Below are 23,266 nucleotides of genomic sequence, written 5' to 3' on the forward strand. Positions count from 1 at the left end.
TCCATACTGCTTTCCAAATTGGCTGAACCAATTTGCAGTCCCACCAGCAGTGTACAAGAGTACCCTTTTCCCCACATCCTCTCCAGCACTTGTTATTGTTTGACTTCCTGATGGCTGCCAATCTTACTGGAGTGAGATGGTATCTTAGGGTAGTTTTGAAAAATCGTAAATTTTATAATCCAAACAGAGTAGCACCTAAGTACATCAAACAAACCCTTCTGAATTTTAAGAGTTGAGTAGACCACAACACAATAATACTGGATGACATCAACACACCTCTCTCATCACTAGATAGATCCTCCAAACATAAACTAAAGAAGCTATATAACTGAAAAACACAATAATTTAGACTTAACAGACATATATAAAATTTTTCATCCCTCAATGACTAAATATACTTTTTTCTCAGCCACACATGGATCCTTCTCTAAAACAGACCATACCTTAGGCCACAAAGCAACTCTTAGCAAATACAAAAAAATAGAGATAATTTCTTGCATTCTTTCAGATCATAATGAAATGAAATTAGAAATCAACAATAAAATAAAAAATAAAAGCCACCTGGAGACTAAAAAATGCACTATTGAATGACCAATGGATTGAAGAAGAAATCAGAGATGAAATTTAAAAAAAATACTTAGAGGTAATGAGAATAGCAACACAAGTTATCAAAATCTCTGGGACACTATGAAGGCAGTTCTAAGAGGAAAATCCATTGCACTGAGCACATTATTTAAAAGAATAGAAAGTCACCAAATAAATAACCTAACATTACATCTCAAAGCCCTAGAAAAAGAAGAACAAATCAAGAAAGCAGAAGACAGAAAATAATTAAAATCAGAGCTAAAAATCAATGAAATTGAAACACACACACACACACACAGAAAAAAATTCCAAAAAATCAATGAAACAAAAAGTTGATTCTTTGAAAAAATCAATAAAATGGATAAACCCTTAGCCAGGCTAATGAAGAAAGAGAAAATGCACATTACTAATATTTGTGATGAAAAAGGAAATATCATCATGGACACTATTGAAATACAGACAATAATCAAACTACTTTGAAAACGTATACTCCAAAAAAAGAGAAAATCATGAAGACATCCACATATTTCTAGAGACATATGACCTATCCAAATTGAATCAAGAGACATAAAAAATTTAAACAGATCAATTTCAAGCAATGAAGATGCCATCTAAAGCCTACCAACAAAGAAAAGCCCAGGACCAGATGGATTCTCAGCTGAGTTCTACCAGACCTTCAATGAGGAAATTATACCAATAGTCCTCCCATTATTCCACAATATAGAAAAGAAGGGAACCCTTCCAAACTCATTCTATGAGTATCACACTGCTAGTATCACATTGTTACCAAAAAGACACATTAATGAAAGAAAACTTGAAACTAATATCCCTCAAGAAAATAGATGCAAAAATTCTTAACAAAATACTAGCAAATCACATACAAAAACATTAAAAAGACAATGCACCAATCAAGTGGGGTTCAAATCCAGGGATGCAAGGTTGGTTCAACATACAGAAATCAATAATGTAATTCATCACATCAGTCAAGTTAAAGACAAGAATCACATGATTATCTTGATAGAAGTAGAAAAAGCATTTGACAAAATTCAACATCCATTCATGCTCAAAACATTAGAAAAACTGGGGATGATAGGAACATACATCAACATTGTAAAATCTATATGTGTTAAACCCAAGGCCAACATCATTCTAAATGGTTGAAAATTGAAAGCATTCCCTCTTAAAACTGGAACAAGACACATAATATGCCCACTTTCACCACTTCTATTCAACAGAGTCCTTAAAACCCTAGCCAGAGCAATTAGACAAAGAAATTAAAAAGACAATGCACCAATCAAGTGGGGTTCAATCCAGAGATGCAGATAGGAAAAGAAGAGCTCAAACTATCCCTATTTGCTGATGACATGATTCTATATTGAGAAAACAAAAAAAATCCATTAGAAATCTTCTTGAACTCATAAACAAATTCAGCAAAGTAGCAGGGTATAAAATTAACACCCATAAATCAATTGTGTTCCTATATACCAATGACGAAGCAGCTGAAAGAGAAATTTAGGAAAACTATCCCATTCATAATGCCTCAAAAAAAATTAAAAACTTGGGAATCAATCTAATGAAAGAGGTGAAAGACCTCTACAATGAAAACTACAGGACATTAAAGAAAGAAATGGAAGAAGATTTTAGAAGATGGAAAGATCTCCCATGTTCTTGGATAGCAGAATTAATATTGTCAAAATGGCCATACTACCAAAAGTGCTATACATATTTAATGCAATTTCTATTAATGTTCTGATGATGTTCTTCACAGAAATAGAAAAAACAATCATGAAATTCATTTGGAATAATAAGAGGCCCAGAATAACCAAAGCAATCCTTAGCGAGAAAAGCAAAACAGGAGGCATCACAATACCAGACCTTAAATTATGCTACAGAGTTATATTAACAGAAAAGAAGACACAGAGACAAACCCACATAAATACAGTCGCTCACGTCCTACTCAGGCAGTGGAAACAGTTCCTCTGTGTGGCGAAGGCTGGCGGTGAAAAGACCACACAATAGGGAAGTAATTTTTTAGAAAGCGGAGGCAGAACTGCTCTATGACCTTATGGGCCAAGCTTCCACACTGGAAAGAGAGAGAGCACAAGAACCCACTTTATTTATACAAGGGGGCTTCAAAAGGAATTCAATGGAATGTTCTTTTGCCAAATAAGGTAGGAGGTGGGCTGTCCAAGCCTAATGGAAACGCCCAAGTCCAGAGCTATGAGAGCTGTCCCATTGGTAGAGCGAGGGCAGAAATCTCACATCTTGGGCAGTCTACACATGGGAATGCTGGGGATCGTTCCCAAGGGGAGATCTAAGTCCCCATGTGTCAGTACTGAGTAAAAGACCACTCTAGTAGTGTCACAGGTGGGTACCACATACAGTTATTTCATCCTAGACAAAGGCACCATAAACATACATTGCAGAAAAGATAGCCTCTTCAACAGGTGGTGCTGGAAAAACTGGAAATCCATATATGGCAGAATGAAATTCAACCCCTCTCACCCTGCACAAAAATCAACTCATGGATCAAGGACCTAAGCCTTAGACCAATGACCCTGTGCACACCAGAAGAAAATATAGGCCCAACTCTCGATTATGTTGGCTCAACTTTCCTCAAGACTCCAAAAACACCAAAAGTAAAATCAAGAATCAGTTAATGGGATGGTATCAAACTAAAAAATTTCACAATAAAGGAAACAAAGACGTGAAGAGAGAACCTATGGGAAAAATCTTTGCTCTCTGCACCTCAGCTAGAGCATAATTAATCTCCAGGATATACATAGAACTCAACACCAAACAAATAACCCAATCAATAAATGGGCAAAGAAACTGAATAGGCACTGCACAGAAGAAGCAATTAGAGCAATGCCAATTAAAACTACATTACTACATTGAGATTCCATCTCACTCCAGTCAGAATGGCAATTAGAGAAATGCCAATTAAAACTACATTACTACATTGAGATTTCATCTCACTCCAGTCAGAATGGCAATTACTAAGGATACATTGGTGTGGATGTGGGGAAAAAGGTTCACTGATGCATTGCTGGTGGGACTACAAATTGGTGCATCCACTCTAGAAAGCAGTATGGAAATTCCTTAGAAAACTTTTAATGGAACCACCATTTGATCCAATGGCCCACTCCTCAGTTTATACTTAAAGGACAGTGATGCAGCCACATAATTATAACAGCTCAATTTACAATAGCCAAGCTATGGAACCAGATGAATGGATAAAGAAAATGTGGTTCATATACATAATGGAATTATTACTCAGCCATAAAAAATGAAATTATGGCATTTGCTCTCAAACAGATGGAACTGGGAAAATATCATGCTAAGTGAAATAAGCCAGTCTCAAAAAAAAAAACCCAAACAAAACCCAAAGGCTGAATGTTCTCTCTGATATGTGGATACTAACCCACAACAAGGGAGGGTAGGGAGGGGAGGAATAGATTCATTGGATTAGATAAAGGGAAATGAATGGAAGGGAGGAGGGGTTATAAATAGGAAAGACAGAATTAATCCGAAATAACTTTCCTTTGCTCCTAAATGAATACATGGACTAGTGTGTATTATGTACAACCACAAGAATGGAATTCTGATTGGAGTTGTACTCCATGTATGTATAATATGTCAAAATATACTCTACTGTCATGTATATCTAAAAACAACAAATAAAAAAATTAAAAAAAAAAAGAGTCTGCCAGGTAGTGCTCAGCTTGTCTCCTGTGGGAAGGATCTCTTGTGGCCCAAGCAACTGGATGGTTCAGGTGAGAGCTATAAGTACCTGAGAAACCAGCACAGTATTTATCTTGCTTTTCCCTTCTCAAGAGTTCTCATCACATTCCAGAAACTACCCCCAAGTTGATCTATAAAATGTCAAGCTATTGACAGCTTTGTTCTGGCTTATATGTTCCAGAAAGAAAAAGATAACTTCAAAAAGCTGGCCGGTCCTGCCTTTCCATTTAATGACAAGACTTTGGTGGAAGCAGTAAAAAAAGGAGATTACCGGGTGCACTTGTTTTTCCTCTCCCTCTCATTATGTCATACTGTGATGTCACAAGAGAAAGTAGAAGGTGAGGGAGGCCTGAGGCTTCATGGACTGAGAATGTGTCATAGTGTAGGTGGGTTGGAGGTGAGGTGGTTTGATATGATTTGTATGGCTTAATCTGAAAAAGAACTTTCCAACAGGGAGTATTGTCCTAGAACATGTAGAAGACAAGTAATTAGCTGGGAGATACTCAAAAAAGAAACCACCTCTTGGTTTTGGGGGATTTTCGTTTGTTTCTTTGGTACCAGGGATTAAACCCAGGGGTGCTTAACCACTCAGCCACATCCCCAGCCCTTTTTTAAATTTTTCATTTTGAGACAAAATTGCTAAATTGCTGAGGCAGGCCTTGAACTTGTGATCCTCCTGCCTCAGCCTCCTGAGCTGCTGAGATTATAGGCGTGCACCACCATGCTCAGTTGGATACCTCTTGGTTTAAAGAAAGATTCAGTCATTGAACAGGTTTCACACTTAATGCCATTTAGGGAACTTCTGAATTGTCCCCAAGAGTAATCCTACAATCTCTGACAAGACTTTCTAAATAATGAGTTTAGTTGTCCTCTTATTTTCTTTTTCTTTTTTGGCTGCTGTTGTTGACACAGGGTCTTGCTATATTGTTACCCAGGCTGACAGTTGAATGTTATCATTCTGCCTCAGCCTAACCAGTAGCTGGGATTGCAGATGTGTATACTACCACATCTAGTTTATCTTAGTTATTTCAGTAACCAAATGTAGCAAAATCATTGATTAATTTATCCAAAATTTTTCAAAAAACAATGAGTGAGAAATTAATGATTATAAATTAAGATTTTTTTCTTAACAAGAAAAAATATAGCTGGGTGTGGTGGTGCACACCTATAATCCCAGTGACTTGGGAGGAGGATCCCAAGTTTGAGGCCAGCCTCAGCAACTTAGTGAGATCCTCAGCAACTCAGCAATACCCTGTCTCAAAAAAAGAAAAAGGGGTTGGGATGTGGCTCAGTGGTAAAGTGCCGCTGGGTTCAATCTCCATACTTAAAAAAGAGAGAGAGAGAGCGAATGTACACAACCAAATGAATAGTGTACTTTAAAGTCAATAGTCTCTTAATATTACCACCAGTAATGCCCTATATTTATGTTACTTTACAGTTTTATAAATAGCTTTCATTTATCTTCTATGATCTTTACAATAACCCTCTGAGGTTATTGTTCTGAGGCAGAACAGAAAACATGATCCCAATCTTACTGAGAAGGAAACTAAAGTTGAAAGAGATTGTGGGCTTGGGTTGTGCCTCAGTGGCAGAACATTTGCCTAGCATGTCAATCCTTAGCACCACATAAAAATAAACAAAATAAAGGCATGCTGTCCATCTACAACTACAAAAACAATTATTAAAAAAAAGAAATTGATTTTTAAAAAGAGATTAAGTTACTTGCCTAAAATCCTATAGTTCAGAAGGTTAGAGATAAACCAGGTGCAGTGGCATGTGCACACCTGTAATCTCAGCGACTTGGGAAGCCAAGGGAGGATCACAGGTTCAAAGCCAGCCTCAGCAAACTATAGAGAGGCCCTAAGCAACTTACTGAGACCCTGTCTCAAAACAAAAAGAGCTGAGGATATAGCTCAATGGCAAGACATCCCTAGATTCAATCCCCACTACCACCAACAACAAAAACCCTGAAGGGTAGAGATAAGAATCCAAATTTCTTATCTCCTGGCCCTGTGACCATAGCAGCCTCCCCATCATGTTTCTTTGTGTCTGCCATTGCAACAAGATGCTATTATTTAAAGCATATTTGGCCTCCATTGTCCAGTAGATATTTCTTATGTCTGACCTAAAATTATCCCCTTACCTTCCATGTTCACAAGTATAAGACTCTGATGATGCCTGTTTTAAAAATCAAATTGACCTTCAGATGAGAAATAGCCAAAAAAAAAGATACATGTTGTGATAATAGTCTAACAAAGGAGTTCTAGAAATATCCTGATTAATACCAGATTGAAAGCTGATTCAACAGAGTGAGTCATTTAACTTCTCAGGGTGAGTTAAAGGTGATAATATGCATCTACACATTTATTTTAAACTGCTTACTAAATCATCTGTCTTTTATCTTGCATAGCAGTGTTTAGCCAAGTGTGGCCAGTCTTCTGCGGCAATTTATGCCACATACATGAGAATCCACTAAGAGATTTATTAAAAATTCAACTTCTTAGGTCCTTCTTCCAAATTTTGTGATTGTGGATTCGGTACGTTTGAGTGGGGCCCAGGAACCTCATTTTTAATAAGTTCTCTGAACCAATCTTTACCCATAAAGTTGGAACGGAATGCCTGTTTTGTTTGTATACATTGCAAATATCATTTACCTGTGTGATATTAACTCAGGTCTATGAAACAAGTTGGAAGTATTGGACAGGAAAAGAGATTGACATGTTTTATGCAACCTGCCCTTTTAGCACCAGACTTGTGCAAGAAGTTTGAGGAAAGATGTACCCTCCTGGGCTCCATCTTTATTTAAGCCACTTGGAAGACAGTGTCAATTCTGGGTGGACTTCAGCAGCTCATCTCTGTGGGCTCTAGTTGCCCTCTTCTTTCCTGTCAGGTGAGCTGGTGTACCAGGCTCAGTCCCCAGATGAAGGTGCCCTGGTCACTGCTGCCAGAAACCTTGGCTTTGTGTTCCGTTCCCGTACGTCTGAGACTATCACAGTGGTCGAAATGGGAAAAACCAGAGTCTATCAGCTGCTGGCTATTTTGGACTTCAACAATGTGCGCAAGAGGATGTCTGTTATTGGTGGGTGTCCCTTCTAGTCAGCGCGCTCGTGCTCGCTCTCTCTAGCGCTCTCTCTCTCTCCCCTTTATACATATTCACAATTGACTTTCTCTTTCATCTACACACAGATGTCTTCTCCCACTCATGTGTCTTCTCACAGGTATAGTGCCTCAAATATAAACACACATCCAATTCCCACTTTGTCTTATCTCTTTTGAATTTTCTCTCATACATGTATAGGAGCTCACTACCATGTACTAATAAATCCTTCTCTAGTGTTTCTGAGTAGTGGCTTGTCAGCACCCTCAAAGTCAAATAAGAACATAGAATAAATTCATAAAGCCTGAACATGGTGTAAGAAATGGAAGCAAATAATACAGTCAGCCCTCTTAGGTTCCATATCAGACTCAAACAACCATAGATTAAAAATATTTGAAAAAAAAAGTTGCATCTGGATTGGGGGCATAGTTTATTGGTAACTTAGTGTGCTTTTCATGAATAAGGCCTGAGAATCAATCTCCGCACCAAAAAGAAAGAAAAAAAAAAAAAAAACAAGTTCTGTCTGTACTGAAGATGTACAGACTTTTTTCTTGTCACATTCTCTAAACAATTTAGTATTATAACTATTTATATAGTACCTACATTGCATTAGGCATCATAATTTAGAGATGATTAAAGTATACAGGTGCTGGGAATGGTAGCCCACACCTGTAATCCCAGCTTCACCGGGAGGCTGAGGCAGGAAGATCAGGAAGATCGAGAGCCTCAGAAAAAGCAAGGCACTAAGCAACTCAGTGAGACCCTGTTTCTAAATAAAATATAAAATAGGCCTGGGGATGTGGCTCAGTGGTTGAGTACCCCTGAGTTCAATCTCCAGTACCTTCCCTGTCAAAAAAAAAAAAATATATATATATATATATGAATATGTTTGTAGGTTATATGCAAACATTATGTTATTCTATATAAGGGAATCAAGCATCTGTGGATTTTGGTATCCACAAGGATGGGGGGGTATCCAATACCCTAGGATACTGAAAAATGATTGTATGGGAAAATTTATACTATCTGGCTTCCTCTATCAGTTTGGCCTCAGACTGAAGAGAAAGAAGGTCATTTTTCATCTTTTGTCCTTACTAAGTTGGGATTTGGTCTAAGACTTGGAATTGATAAGCTAAATGTCATTCTGCATCAGTCTTCCACAAGTGATATTAAACACCTTCCATAGATGCCTTTGTTGCTCTCACCAGCCCTCACCATAGCATTTATCCTATGTGACTACTCATTGAGTTCTTAGCCTCCAAAGGCAACACAAACAAATGTCATGGAAAATAGCCTCTTGCCAATCCTCAGTGGCCCAGATAATTTCTTATAACAATAGGCTTAAATGGTTGTTTTGCTTAATTTATCTTTAGTGCGGACTCCTGAAAATCGGGTAATATTGTTCTGCAAGGGAGCAGACACCATCATCTGTGAGCTGCTTCATCGTTCCTGTGTAGCCCTTAATAAAGTGACCATGGAACATTTGGATGTAAGTCTTTAGACTTCAGGAGAGGAATGGTGCATCTGGACACATGTCCACAAATGTGTCCCCATGTCAATGTATTTCTGTTGTTACCAGCAGCCAAGGAATCTACTTGGATCACAGCTGGCCAGATTCAGCTACCCACCTGCATAAAAAATAGACAAACAATGGAAAAATGAATTTTATGCCATCTGATCAAACTGAGGAGCAGCAGCTAGACTGCTTCTCTGCAAGTCCCACAGAAGTGGTTATAATTTATAGAAACAAAAGCCAGGTGATATGTAGATGTAGCTAGGCTATACTGGACAGTGAACATAGCAGTTTCAGCTTCCTTGGCATTGCTGAGCCAACGGATAGCTTTTATTCTCTCAGCTCAGGAACTCTGTTTCATTCTATGGGTGTATACTGGTATCTGTGTCTCTTTAGTTCACAGAAAACTAAAACTGTCTCATTCTGTGGTATTTTTACTGACTATATTGCCAATTTCTATGTCAAAGACTTGAGTGGGACAGCACCCCATAGGCATGACAAGAATTGTATTTATGGGAACACTTAAAGTAATCAGAATTGTTTAGTGATTCCTGAGTAGTCCTCCTTTAAGAGGTCCCATGGTCAGACCTGGTGTTTGTTTCAGAAGAGGACCTGCTGATATGGGAGGCCTTATCCACAAGCCATGATGAAAACAGGAGCAGAAAGTACCTGGCCTGAGATTCTGAGGAGGCTATTTGATATCTCCCTCTGTTGTCTACAGGATTACAATCCCCAAGGGCACATCCTTTCTCCCTATCTTCTTCTTCTTCTGCCCTGTAGTATTTGGTATACATCAAGAAGAGACTGGTTCCAGCTACTGGCATGAGAAAAGAAAAACAGATCTATACATCTGGGGTCTCTACACCTAAGCATGGGTGTACAAAAGATTAGGGGAATGAGGAGAGAACAAAGAGCAAGATGGAGAGTGTTTCAGATTATATATATATTATGTTATGTATATTATAATATATTATATAATATATATATTATATATAATCTGAATATATATATTTGGAATATATATATAATCTGAATATATATATATATATATATATATATAATCTGAACCACTCTCCATCCTGCCCTTTGTTCTCTCCTTATTCCCCTAATAATATATATTTATTTATATATATATATATATATGTGTGTGTGTGTGTGTGTGTGTGTGTGTGTGTGTAAATATGTATATATATAATTAGGGGAAAATATATATAAATATATATTTATTTTTATATATATAAAATAAGATAAATAGATTGAAGAAAATTCTGTTTGATTTGGCTATTTAAAGATGACTCTACATTAATATATAGCCAGAAGTCAAAGAAAAGATATCCAATAAGTATATTAAAAGAAGTTCAACAGGTGTTGGGGCTGTGGCTCAGTGGTAGCATAGCACACTTGTCTGGCATGTGTAAGGCACTGGGTTTGATTCTCAGCACCGCATATAAATAAATAAAACAACTAAAAAAAACTTTAAAAAAAGACATTCAACATCTTTAGTCATTAAGGAAATGCAAATAAAAAACATGAAATATCACTTTATACCCACTACAATGGCTAAAATAAAAAAGATGAGTAGACAATAATAAGAGTTGACAAGGGTTTAGAGAAACTGTAAACTTTATACATCACTGATGGAAAAGTAAAATAGCATAGCCATTTTGGAAAACAATCAAATTGCATTTCCTCAGAAAGTTAAGCATAGACTTAACTCATAAAACCGTTTTAGATATTTTGACATGCTTCCTACTACCACCTTAATAGACACTTACAGTGATGCCTGACTACACTATACTAACCACTAATACCAAACCTATAAGAGTCAAGCTTCAATAACCCACTCATGCAGAAGCACAGCTCCAGGGCCTCTAAGCCAGTGATCAGCAAACAGATCACACAAAAATAGATTATAGGGCTGGGGTTGTGGCTCAGTGGTAGAGCACTTGCCTAGCATGTGTAAGGCACTGGGTTTGATTCTCAGCACCGCATAAAAATAAATAAAATAAAGGTCCATCAACAACTGAAAAAAAAACAAAAACAAACAAACAAAAAACAGGGGGCAGACAATATTTGGCCCCAGGCCCTGGTTTGTTCACCCCAGTACTAAGAGAGAAGAAAAACATATATATAGGGATAAAAGATAATGTTGGGCTGGGGTTGTGGCTCAGCAGTAGAGCACTCACCTAGCATGTGCAAGACCCTGGAATTGATCCTCAGCATCACATAAGAATAAGTAAATAAAATAAAGGTATAAAAAAGGTAATGTTAAAGCATGGTGCTAAATTATTAATTGAATGGATTACTGAATCTGTCAGTGTTTTATTAAGCTTGTCAAGTGCTTTTATCCTTATCCAATACAAAATCAGTTTCTGCCACTATCATATCCTTCTTAAGAAATTTCCTGAGCTGGATGCACTGGTGAATGCCTGTAATTCCAGTGGCTAAGACAGGAAGATACCAAGTTCAAAGTCAGCATCAACAACTTAGTGAGACCCTCAGAAACTTAGCAAGACCCTATCTCAAAATAAAAAATGAAAAGGACTAGGGATATAGCTCAGTGGTAAAGTACCCTTGGGTTCAATCCCCAGTACCAAAAACAAAACAAAAAAAACACAAGTGTCCTGAGATCTTCTCAGGCTGCCAACAGGACAGAAGTTTAAGAGTTGACATTCCTTACATATATTGCTTTTTATTAATTTCACCTGAAAGTCAACATCAAACACTCATGAATTACACATGGAATTCTTATAATTCAAATTATGTTTCCTTTGCTTTTATAATGCCAACATGAATTATTTTGTAGTTTACTATAGTGGCAATAATCTAGAATTATTGCTCATGTGCAGTTCTCCCTACAAAAAATCTGTTTCTAACCCACACTTGCATGTATATTAGTTTTGTCCTAAACCACCCATATTTTCACCCAGCCTTCCTTATGACCATCCTGCAGATGCTTAGCTATGGTTAGTCAGGCTATAACAGTGGCCAAACAGTAAAAACATGCTACCTCACCTAAGAATATTTCAACAGTAGCCTTGTTAACACAGCTGGCTGTAGCTAATCAACTGATGGAGACAAATACATAAGCATGTGCTATGTAAGATGTCCATTGAGTACTTGGTGGAGGAAGGAAAGAAGAAAGAAAAATTAAAATGAATGTATGCTTGAAAAAGAACAGTAACACCATTGTTTTTTATGAGAACTCCTTCTTTTTACTTTATTATTCCTTTTTTTGGGGGGGGGGGTACCAGAGATTGAACCCAAGGGTGCTCTGCCACTGAGTCACATTCCTAGCCCTTTTAAAATTTTATTTTGATACAGGGTGTTAATAAGTTGCTTAGGGCCTCACTAAATTGCTGAGGCTGGCTTTGAACTCATGATCCTCCTGCCTCAGCCTCCTGAGCTGCAGGAATTTCAGGTGTGTGCCCCATGCCCAGCTTTCTCTTCATTTTCATGCCACAGTCATTACTAGCCTCTCTGTAGAAGGTGAATTATTATCCCAATTTTATAAAAAAAACTAGAAGTCTTAGTCTTCCCCAGAATCACATAGTAAATTATAGCTAACTCTGGGTAAACTATAGCTAAACGTTAGAACCTTCTCTCTTAGAACTATTCTCAGTATTTTAGTTTATGCTGGCCCCATCCTTGGGACATTTTGCTGAGGAAGTTCAAGAGTGGCTTTTTGCTTAAACTAAGCACTAATCCCATGGTACTAACCACTAAATCCTACTTAGCAGGCAGATGGAGCTTCTGGGGTCAATCTTTCACTTTTTAAACTCAGCATTAACCTAGACTAGAATTGGTACACACAAATATCTTCCAGGATTTTGCCAGCGAAGGTCTTCGCACCCTCATGGTGGCCTACCGAGAGTTGGATGATAAATTCTTCCAGACCTGGAGAAAGAAGCACAATGAGGCGTGTCTGTCTGTGAAAGATAGGGAAATTAAATTATCAACTGTTTATGAAGAGATCGAGAAAGACTTGATGGTGAGTGTGAGGATATTGGGGACAGACTGGGAACAAGGATGGTGGTGGTGGTAGCCAGTAAACTAAGCAAAGGTTCTAAGAGTGCATCCAGAGTATCTACAGGTGTAGGCTGTCTTTGAGAGGAAAGACAGGCAGGCTCAACAGGAAAGCCCACAGTTTTGGGTCAAGGAGGCTGGGTATTGGAATCCAAGCTGATTAGGTATGTACTGGGGTTCTGAACCATTGTGAAAAGTGCACTGATTGTAATTTTTTTTCTTTCTGGCACTGTTTCTTATCCTGGAGCTGCTCACAAAAACTAAGTAATCTATAAGATCAAGATCCAACTAATGCACAGATTAAATAGTTCAGAACAAATTGATGGAATAATCAGGACAAGAATATTCATTCATTCAATATATTTATTAAGTGCCTCCTATGTACCAAATTCTGTGCCTATAGCAGTAGAGAAACCAGACAAAAAGCCATCTATATAGTTAGTATGTCAGATGGTGAAAGTGCTACAAGGGAAAATAAAGCCAGGAAGAGGGAATGTGTTTTGGAGGGGCAGAGGCATTGCTGCTGCTTTAAACAGGGAAGTTACTCTTCACTGTGAAGAGGAGATCTGAGGAACTAAAGAAGGTGGCAAGCATTTAGGGGAATGGAATTAATTGTTAAACTTGGTATCTTAGATATTATGTTGAAGGTTCACTTGATGGTGAGTGGGGGGAGGAGAAGTATGCAGAGATAAGTGATTTGTGCCCCTTAGATTAGTTCAGTTTGTCTAGCCATTGTTATATGTACACTTTAGTTAATATTACTAGGTATTAAAGAATAAGTTTAATGCCCAAAGTTTTTTAGAAGTAGCAAAATAGTCCCTACATAAATATAATTTTATTAGTTTTTAGGAAGAATTATCTTCTGGGAATGACCTTTGTTAATCCACCTCTTGGAGCTGGGGGTAGTCCTGAACTCAGTCACTGGAATGGTGAAGAGGGAGAAGAGAAAGTGTGAGGGGAAGTGTTCTAAAGTTTTAGATTATAACCATAGATCTATACATGCATTTTTGGTAAAGTACTTGTGTTTATTGTGCACAAAGTTTATACTTTATTTCACAACATCTAAGCTTTCTAAATGTCCTGAGGTGACAGTGTATCATAAAAAGTAGAGCTAGTGAATCAGCCAACTTATAAATATCTTTTTGTTATAATTGATAGAAAAGGTGCATCTTGGTTTTGTTTTATCTTTGGGAAGTGCATATCAGGACTTGTTTATTAGGCTACAGCAGATAGGCAGAAGGAAGCACACAGGGAGAGATGGAATCAAGAGCTCAAGGGTCTACATTTTGATGTGATCCACTGATGTGTGTGCATCTCTGACTGAACTATAGGAATACTTTAATTCTGGAAACATGCATTCTTGCTAATATTTTAGTAGTAGAAATCTGATAATGAATGCTCTTAGAAACATGCTTGGTATATTCTGTTGCTTTGTCTTATTTTAAATTGAGCATTAAGAGACTGCATTGTTTTAGTTATAACTCTGCCAATATGTCTATCTAGAGGCCTGTTGCCATTTCTGTCTTCAGTGAAATTTTTGTCCCCAAGAAAGGATTGCAATTTTTTTAACAGATTGAATTGGTATAGTGTATTCTTATTTATCAAAAATACTGATATAGTTTGGGATTTTGAATTGATGAATATTCTTGGATGTGTGGAAAGCATGATACACACATGATCTCAATCACACAAAATAGGATGTTGTATATGTATATGCATGACATATCCAACTAAGCTGCTTGTGACTTGATGACTTTGCTTTTTGCTTCTGTTTTTCTGTTTCCTGTAATGCACATAATTAATTTTTTAAAAAACAAAAGCTATGTTTTAAAACTCGAAGAAAAAATGTGGTAAGCCAAGCAGCCCTCTGGCTTTGCAAATGAGCTTTTCAGACAAAGTAGTAGCAAGAGAAAAAAAACCCTGACACAGGAGCAGGCCTAACTTGTTAGCTGGCAGCCAGTGTGGCTGGGACAGTATGAGTAAGGAGGAGAGAATGAAAGGACATGCAATGTGACAAGTAGGAATGGGTCATCATAAGCCAATGTAAGGACTTGTGGTAAATATGGTGAACCATGGAAGAGTTCAACTAGAGAAGTGATATAGCTTTTAAAGTCATTAGTCTGATTGCAGTGTTGATTTATACTCTAGGACAATAGTACAGGTGAGAGATGATGATGGCTTGAATCAAACAGAAGTAGTAGAAGTGACAAGGAATGGTCAAATTATGTATGGTTTTTAAAAGTAGAGACAACAGATTTTGCTGATGGATTGGACTCTTGAGGATGAGAAAAAGAAATGTTAAGAATGACCCTGACATTTCTGACCAATCTGATACAGGCCAGCCCTGCTATAAACAGAAATGACTGACACCAAAGGGAAAATATAGAGATCCCTAATCTCCTTCTACATTCAGTCCTTCTACAGGCCTGGCAGAATTAGTAATTCATCCATCTGTCAGTTCTTCGGGCTTATTCTTGTCTCCGCACTATTGTGTTATTAGAGAGAGAAAGCATGATGTTGGATCAAGATTCTTTTAATCTAATGTGGAAAAAAGTCTTGGAACCCTTAGATATTTCTAATAGGTACAATAGCAAAGTACACCCAAGCCCTTGTAGGGCTGAAGGGAAAACTGGAGTAGGATTACAGAGATCCTTCCTTAAGACTTGCCACATTTGAGGACAGGAAGTATGCAGTAAAGCAAGGGAGAAGTGAAGGTGTATTGAGAAACAGATGGTTTAGAAGTAGCACATAACTAACTTCATGAATGACTCAGGCAAATCCCTTCCCTCTCTGGTACCTAATACTAATTTTCTAAATTTGATTTCAATGTGTGGTTGAAAAGTTGTATGTGTAGAGAGGAAAAGTATGCAGAGTGCTATGCCACCAGGATCCTCCAGGACAGAGCTAGCTCACTGAAGATAACACTGAAGTGCCAGTTCAGTTGTTGGGTAGCATATAGTGCTCTCTCTCTCTCTCTCTCTCTCTCTCTCTCTCTCTCTCTCTCTCTCTCTCTCTCTTCCTCACTCATTGATCTCTCTGTTCGAAGCTGTTAGGGGCCACAGGCATAGAAGACAAACTGCAAGATGGAGTGCCTGAGACAATCATCACCCTGAACAAAGCCAGAATTAAAATATGGGTTTTAACTGGTGATAAGCAAGGTAAAAGCTCCTAGCCTGCATGACTCTCTTCCTCACCTACTTTAACCATTTCTTTCCTCTTTTTTTCCTTTTTTCTTACCAATTTTCTTGACAAATACCTGTAACTCAAATGAAGTCCCTTCAATGTCTAATTTTGTATACAATTTGCTGAGCATGCACTGTATGCCAGATGCTGTATTTTTCAATGAAAACATAGAGATGATCAATCAATCAAACATGACCCCTGTTTCAGCCAGGAACTTAAAAGCTAAAAACTTTATTATCAATTTTTTTTATTTTTTGCAGTATTGAACCCAGTATTGGAACCCAGGGCCTCATGTATGCTAGGCAGGTGCTCTAATACTGAGCTTCATTCTCAACACCCCCCCACACACACTTTATTTATTTATTTATTTATTTATTTATTTATTTATTTATTTAGAGAGAAGGTCTCACTAAATTACCCAGGCTGGCCTCAAACTTGCTATCCTCCTTTCTCAGCCTCCAGAGTAGCTAGGCTAAAAACTTTAAAGTTATCTTTGTACACTCTCTGTTGTCTCCAATATTTTAGCATGTCCCACCAATTCTTCTGAAAAATCCTCTTGACTATGTCATCACCCTAATTCAACCTTCATCCTCTGTTGTGGTTCTACAAAAATTTCTGAATTGATCTGTCTTTTGCCATTACTAATTTCAGCATGGCCTATATACAATCATCAGTTTAATTTTCCTCAAATTTTCAAATTTTATGGTGTTACTCCTCTGCTCAGGGACCTACAGGGATTCTACATTAAAAAGGTCAGATTCTATCTGATCTTCAAGACCTTGAAACTGGATGTGGGGGCACATGCCTATAGTTCCAGTGACTTGGGAGGCTGAGGCAAGAAGAATTCACGTTTAAGGTCAGTCTGGGCAATTTAGCAGACCCTGTATCAAAATTTTAAAAAGGCTGTGCATGTGACTCAGTGGTAAAGCACCCCTGGGTTCAATCTCCATTTCTTCAAAAAAAAAAAGAAAAAGAAAGGAAGTTCTTGGTAAACCATTGCTACCTCTACAACCTTATCTGCATCCTAATATAACCATTATCTTCAATATGTCCCAAACAAACCAATTCCTACTCTAGGGTCTATGTTTGGGTTGTTTCCCTACTTGAAATACCTTTTCCTTTTTTGTGGGGGATAGAGGAGTAGCTTTAGCTTAAAATATTTCTTTTTTATTAGTAGTACATTATAGTTATACATAATAGTTAGGTTCATTTTGTCATAATCATGCATGCATTAAATTTAATTTGTTCCATTTTGGTCTCTGGTACCTCCTCTTCCCCTCCCCTCCTCCCACCCACTATTTTTCTTCTTCTACCCTGCTGGCCTTCCTTTTATTTATTTACTTTTTTATTTTTAGTTGGTGCTTTATAGATATACATAAAGGTGAAGTTCACTATTATATGTATATATACACATAGCATAATTTTTTCAAATTCAGTCTGCATTTCCTCCCCTTTCCTGTCCCTCTTTCCTTCCCCTCAATATCCTTCTATTCCACAGATCTTCCCTCTATTCTTATGAATTCAATCCCTCCTCTAGCTTCCCTTCCCCCTCCCCTTATTTTCCTCTAGCTTCCACATATGAGAGAAAGCATTTGACTCTTGATTTTTTGAGTCTGGCTTATTTCACAGCATGATACTCTCCGGATCTATCCATCTACCGGCAAATGCCATAATTTCATTATTTATGGTTGAGTAAAACTCCACTGTGTATACATATCATGTTTTCTTAATCCATTCATCAGGCACCTGGGCTGGTTCCATAACTTGGCTATTGTAAATTGTGCTGATGTGCCTGTCTCATTATAGTGTGCTGATTTTAGTTCTTCGGGGTAAATACTGAGGAGTGGGATAGCTGGATCTATATATAGTGGTTAATATCCCTTTTCTTCTGAGGAATCTCCATATTGCTTTCCAAACTGATTGTACTAATTCACAGTCCCACCAACAATGTATAAGTGTACTTTTTTCCCATATCTTCACCAGCATTTATTATTATTTGTATTCTTGATGATTGTCATTCTAACTAGAATTAAGATGGAATCTCAATGTAGTTTTTATTTGCATTTCCCTGATTGCCAGTAATGTTGAAATTTCTTCACACATTTTTTGGTCATTTGTTTTCTTTCTTTCTTTTTGAGAATTATCTATTTAATTCTTTTGCCCATTTATTCATTGGATTATTTGGGGTGCTTTGGTTTGCTTTAGTTTGGTGTTAAGCTTTTTGATTTCTTTATATATTCTGGATATTAATCCCCTATCAGAGGAGTAACTGGCAAAGATTTTCTTTTTTTTTTAATAAATGTTTATTTTTTTTAAAGAAAGAGGGAGAGAAAAAGAGAATTTTAATATTTATTTTTTAGTATTTGTCGGACACAACATCTTTGTTTGTATGTGGTGCTGAGGATTGAACCCGGGCCGCACGCATGCCAGGCGAGCGCACCACCACTTGAGCCACATCCCTAGCCCAGGCAAAGATTTTCTCCCATTCTGATGGCTGTCTCTTCATGCTCTTAATCATTTCCTTTGCTGCGCAGAAGCTTTTTAATTTGATGCTATCCCACTTACTGATTCTTGGTTTTATTTCTTGAGCTCTAGGGGTCTTGTTAAGGAAGTTGGTGCCTGTGCCAATATGTTGGGCTGTTAAACCTATGTTTTCTTCTAGAAGTTGAAAAGTTTGGGGCCCAATTCCTAAGTCATTGATCCACTTTGATTTAACTTTTGGGCTAGGTGAGAGATAGGGTTCTAGTTTCATTCTTCTACATATGGATATCCAGTTTTTCCACCACCATTTGTTTAAAAGGTTGTCTTTTCTCTAACATAGATTTTTGGTTCCTCTGTCAAGTATCAGATGACTCTAACTATGTGGGATTGACTCTGTGTCTTCTATTCTATTCCACTGGTCTTCATGTCTATCTTGATGCCAATACTGTGATGTTTTGTTACTATAGTTCTGTAGTATAATTTGAGATCAGGTATTATGATATTTCCAGCATCACTCTTCTTGCTCAAGATTGCTTTGGCTATTCTGGGTTTTTTATTCTTCCAAATGAATTTAAGACCATTTTTTCTAGTTCTGTGAAGAATATCATTAGTATTTTGTTGGAGATTGCATTGAATATATATAACACTTTTTGGTAATATGGCCATTTTGACAATATTAATTCTGCATATCCAATAACATGGAAGGTCTTTCCATCTTCTAAGGTGGTCTTCATTTTCTTTCTTCAGTGTTCTATAGTTTTTATTTTAGGGGATCTTTCACCTCCTTGGTTAGATTTATTCCCAAGTATTAAAAATATGAAACACTTCACAAATTGGCATGTCATCCTTATGCAGGGTCCATGCTAACTTCTCTGTATCCATCCAATTTTAGTATATGTGCTGCCAAAGCAAGCACCCCTAACACTCTTACTCATCCTTCAAGGCCTTCCTTCAAGAAAGTTCCTGTGACAACTGCAATCTCTCTTCTGAATTTCGATACTACTTGTGGCCAGGGTTCAGGACTTAATTTTTAAAAATGTTTTCCTTTGTATGAATTTATTTCAAATTCCAGGTTTTCTAATGTAAAGAAGGGATACAACTTAAACATGCCTCAGTTCCCCATAAAGTCTAGGATGGAGCTGAATGTGGTGGTACATCCCTATAGTCTCAAGCTGAGGCAAGAGGATCACAACTTTGAAGCTAGCCTGAGAAAATTAGAGAGACCCTGTTTCAAAATTAAATTTCAAAAATTAAAAAGGCTGGGGATACAGCTCAGTGGTACAGTACTCCTGGGTTCAATCCTTAGTACTGCCAAAAAGGGTGGGGGCAATAAATAGGCACAGTCATGTTCTAAGAAATATATCCTGATTGCCTAGAGAAGTGGATACAGACAGATGTTACTTTCAGCAATAGGAAAAGGCTTTCTAGAGAAGGCTAAACCTGAATGGTTCTAGTTATTAATAAATTATTCACAAATCTGTACCAAGTAGACACTCATCTGTCAATGTTTGAATGAGACTTTCACTGATTAATAAAAAATACACTTTGCATCCAAGGCAAATGTAGACAAGTGGAGTTGAAGCCCACTGTTAGTGCGGATATAAACTATACCCTGTGACAACCCTGTCCCAATCTATAAACGCCAGCCAAAATGAGATCTGTGTTGCCTTTCCTACAGAAACTGCTGTGAACATTGCCTACTCCTGTAATGTATTTGAGGATGAAATGGATGAGGTGTTTGTGATTGAAGGCAAGGACAGTGATACAATTCTGCAAGAACTCAGGTACAGTTTGGAGGGTCACCACAGCCAATCCCTAGATCAAAGATTCCCTACACATCTCTTCCCCCAATGTGAACTCTACAACATCAGAAGGAATAAAGAAGAAATGTAGCAGGGAGGAAAATCTGAATATATGAGAGAATTTTTATAAAGAAGCACTCAGACTAGAGGAGTTGGAGTGTGGAGGATGGAGAAGTGAGGTTCACGGTGCTCAGGAACCTACAGCAGTAGCAGGTCTCAAGAGACAGTCAAGTCTAAGGTCCTGGCCAGTGATTTGTAGAGTACTTGTACCTTTCTTGACTACTTTCACCATGGGCACATTTTCCTAAGCTCTGACCACTATTCTTGGTTTTTAGGAGAGCAAGGGGCAGGATGAAACCTGAATCTCTACTGGAATCAGACCCAATCAACATTTACCTAAAGAGGAAGTCCAAAAGGTCCTTCACAATGCCTGAGGAGGTGCCCTCTGGCGACTATGGCTTAATCATCAGTGGCTACAGTCTGGTAGGCTATTATAGAGTTATAACTCTTCTTCCAAGGAACTCCCTTCCTAGGTTCAACACACTTCAGGGAAATTTCAAGACCTCTTCCCTATTCTTAGCTGTCCTATTGCCCATTTCTCAGATGCCAATGCCTGAAAGACACCTTTCCCCAAGATATTCTTGGCATGAATAAATGAAGAAAGGAAAGCCAAGAAAAAACTCCTTCTTGATCCAAATTCTTTACTACCAATGTGACCTGTCACTTAGAAGAAACAGGAACCCAGCAGAACCAGACCTCCAAGAAGTCACTTAGCCTCATATAGCCCTATCAACAGATTTGACTTAATGAGAGGCCTGACTAGTTTCCCATTTGAGGCTCAGCCAGAGAATACCTAGAATTGCCTTAGGGGTTTGGCCTTCCTTTGGGGTAGATTACCTTGGGAGCAGCTATGCCTACCCTATGAAAGAAAAGAGTTTGAATGCAAGGGGAGGAAACTCGAAAGATCATTTCTGGGCAGCTTGAAGAGTGGGTATGTCTTGGTATTGCAGGCTTATGCTCTAGAAGGGAACCTGGAGTTGGAACTGCTACGAACAGCGAGCATGTGCAAGGGGGTAATCTGCTGCCGGATGACACCCTTCCAGAAGGCCCAGGTGGTAGAGCTGGTGAAGAGGTACAAGAAGGTGGTGACACTGGCCATCGGGGATGGGGCCAATGACGTCAGCATGATCAAAGGCATGTGAGCGGAAGGGGGGGCATTAGTCCTCAATCATGACTTGCCTCTTTCTTCCTTCATGGGCAAAATTGATCTGAGTGGCATTGTATTGCTGGCTCATACTCCTACCTATTAAGCAGTACACAGTGATAATGTTTTGCAACTCCATTCCTGTTCCTTTACACCTGCATTCCCACTTATTTACACCTGCAGATATTTGCCCATATCCACAGGCATGCAAGTATTCAGATTCATTTACTTAACTATGAAGGTAAATACATAGAAACTCATGGCTCCCACAAGAATATGTGTATTCATTCATAACACAACAAGCTATACAACTACCATACCACCTGAGATGACATCAAGGCCCACAGAAAGAACCCCTGGGCAGGAGTCATAGTCTGCTCTTTTTTTGAAGGATGTAGGCTATGAGGCCTAATGCAGCCCAACGCTGTGTTCTCAAGAACTTGCCCTGGCTCCCCTGGCTGGGAGAGAATAGATTTAGTGATCACTTTGGACCAATAAAAGCAAATTGCTGAAATTTACTTGTTTTAATTTCAGATGAATATTATTAGCCTCCAGCAGTTTGTTGATCAGGGAGATATGGACAAAATATAGAGGTCCTCTAGTCTCATCTCTTTACCTACACAGGAAACACTAGCAGATATTCCAGCCTCAATTTCAATACTATCAAGTGTTCTCGCTGTCTTAACCAGTTTCTAGAATCACTCTGGTCTTTAGAGGCTGAGATTAAGCAATGCAGTAGGAGGTATATACCAGATCAGTAAATTTGACCAGAAGAATAGTGAGTTACCACAGACTGATTAAAACTTCTAGGAACTTCAATCTTATATTCCATCAAATACAATCTTTGCTTTATCCAGAAAAATTCTCCTGAGACCTACTGAAGAGTTTATCTCTCACTGAAAAACTATTGCTCCCAATAGTTCAGGTTTCAGTCCCTTAGGTAAACTTAAATAATTAAATATTATATTAGATTGGCATCCATTTTGCATCCTTAATTGATTTAAGTGACTTCCATAGATAATAAGATATTTAAACCTTAACATCTAGATGTGGGAAAGAGTCTAAAGAGATAGAGTAGAAGCAAAAAATATCTGGGACAACTTTTGAGTTACCAGGCATTCTTGAGTGGCAGCATTCAAAAAAAGTACAGAAAGAGACTGTTTTCCAGGTTGTGGGGGGGGGCACTCCATTAAGGGGGAAGGGCTCTACTTAATGAACTGCCATTTTGAATTGAGCCTGAGTATTTTCCAAATGTAAAACAAGGGGTTTATGCAACATTATCCAGCATTTCCTTTACATTTCTCAGGGTGGGAGTCTAACAAATAAGCTCTGTGGCTTAGAATCTTCTGGGCTTTCACTGCAGCTGCCCACATTGGGGTCGGCATCAGCGGCCAGGAGGGGATGCAGGCCATGCTCAACAGTGACTTTGCCTTCTCCCAGTTCCGCTACCTTCAACGTCTGCTGTTGGTACATGGCCGCTGGTCTTATAATCGCATGTGCAAATTTCTCAGCTTCTTCTTTTATAAGAATTTTGTCTTCACCTTGGTGCACTTCTGGTATGCTTTTTTCAACGGATTCTCTGCACAGGTAGGAGTTCATTGGGGATGGGGCCAATGATGTCAGCATGATCA

General features: G+C 38.2%; 1 protein-coding gene and 1 non-coding gene across 2 annotated transcripts in view; one reads left to right on the forward strand and one right to left on the reverse strand.

Annotated features, from left to right (window-relative positions):
- LOC113175935 (phospholipid-transporting ATPase FetA-like) overlaps positions 1 to 23,266 on the forward strand; it is an 82,993-nt gene that overhangs the window by 55,010 nt on the left and 4,717 nt on the right. Inside the window, exons 14-23 of the mRNA XM_077797349.1 lie at positions 3,940 to 3,976; positions 4,515 to 4,667; positions 7,220 to 7,408; positions 8,800 to 8,915; positions 12,766 to 12,930; positions 16,012 to 16,123; positions 20,308 to 20,413; positions 20,767 to 20,914; positions 21,442 to 21,625; positions 22,999 to 23,222. Coding sequence (XP_077653475.1) covers positions 3,940 to 3,976; positions 4,515 to 4,667; positions 7,220 to 7,408; positions 8,800 to 8,915; positions 12,766 to 12,930; positions 16,012 to 16,123; positions 20,308 to 20,413; positions 20,767 to 20,914; positions 21,442 to 21,625; positions 22,999 to 23,222 — 1,434 coding nt within the window. The remainder of the gene's footprint in view (positions 1 to 3,939; positions 3,977 to 4,514; positions 4,668 to 7,219; positions 7,409 to 8,799; positions 8,916 to 12,765; positions 12,931 to 16,011; positions 16,124 to 20,307; positions 20,414 to 20,766; positions 20,915 to 21,441; positions 21,626 to 22,998; positions 23,223 to 23,266) is intronic.
- Positions 19,440 to 19,545, reverse strand: LOC113176033 (U6 spliceosomal RNA). Its single transcript, XR_003300032.1, has one exon. It is a non-coding gene; the product is annotated as a U6 spliceosomal RNA (small nuclear RNA).

This window comes from Urocitellus parryii, chromosome 4, assembly GCF_045843805.1.
Source record: "Urocitellus parryii isolate mUroPar1 chromosome 4, mUroPar1.hap1, whole genome shotgun sequence".
Classification (NCBI taxonomy): Eukaryota; Metazoa; Chordata; class Mammalia; order Rodentia; family Sciuridae; genus Urocitellus; species Urocitellus parryii.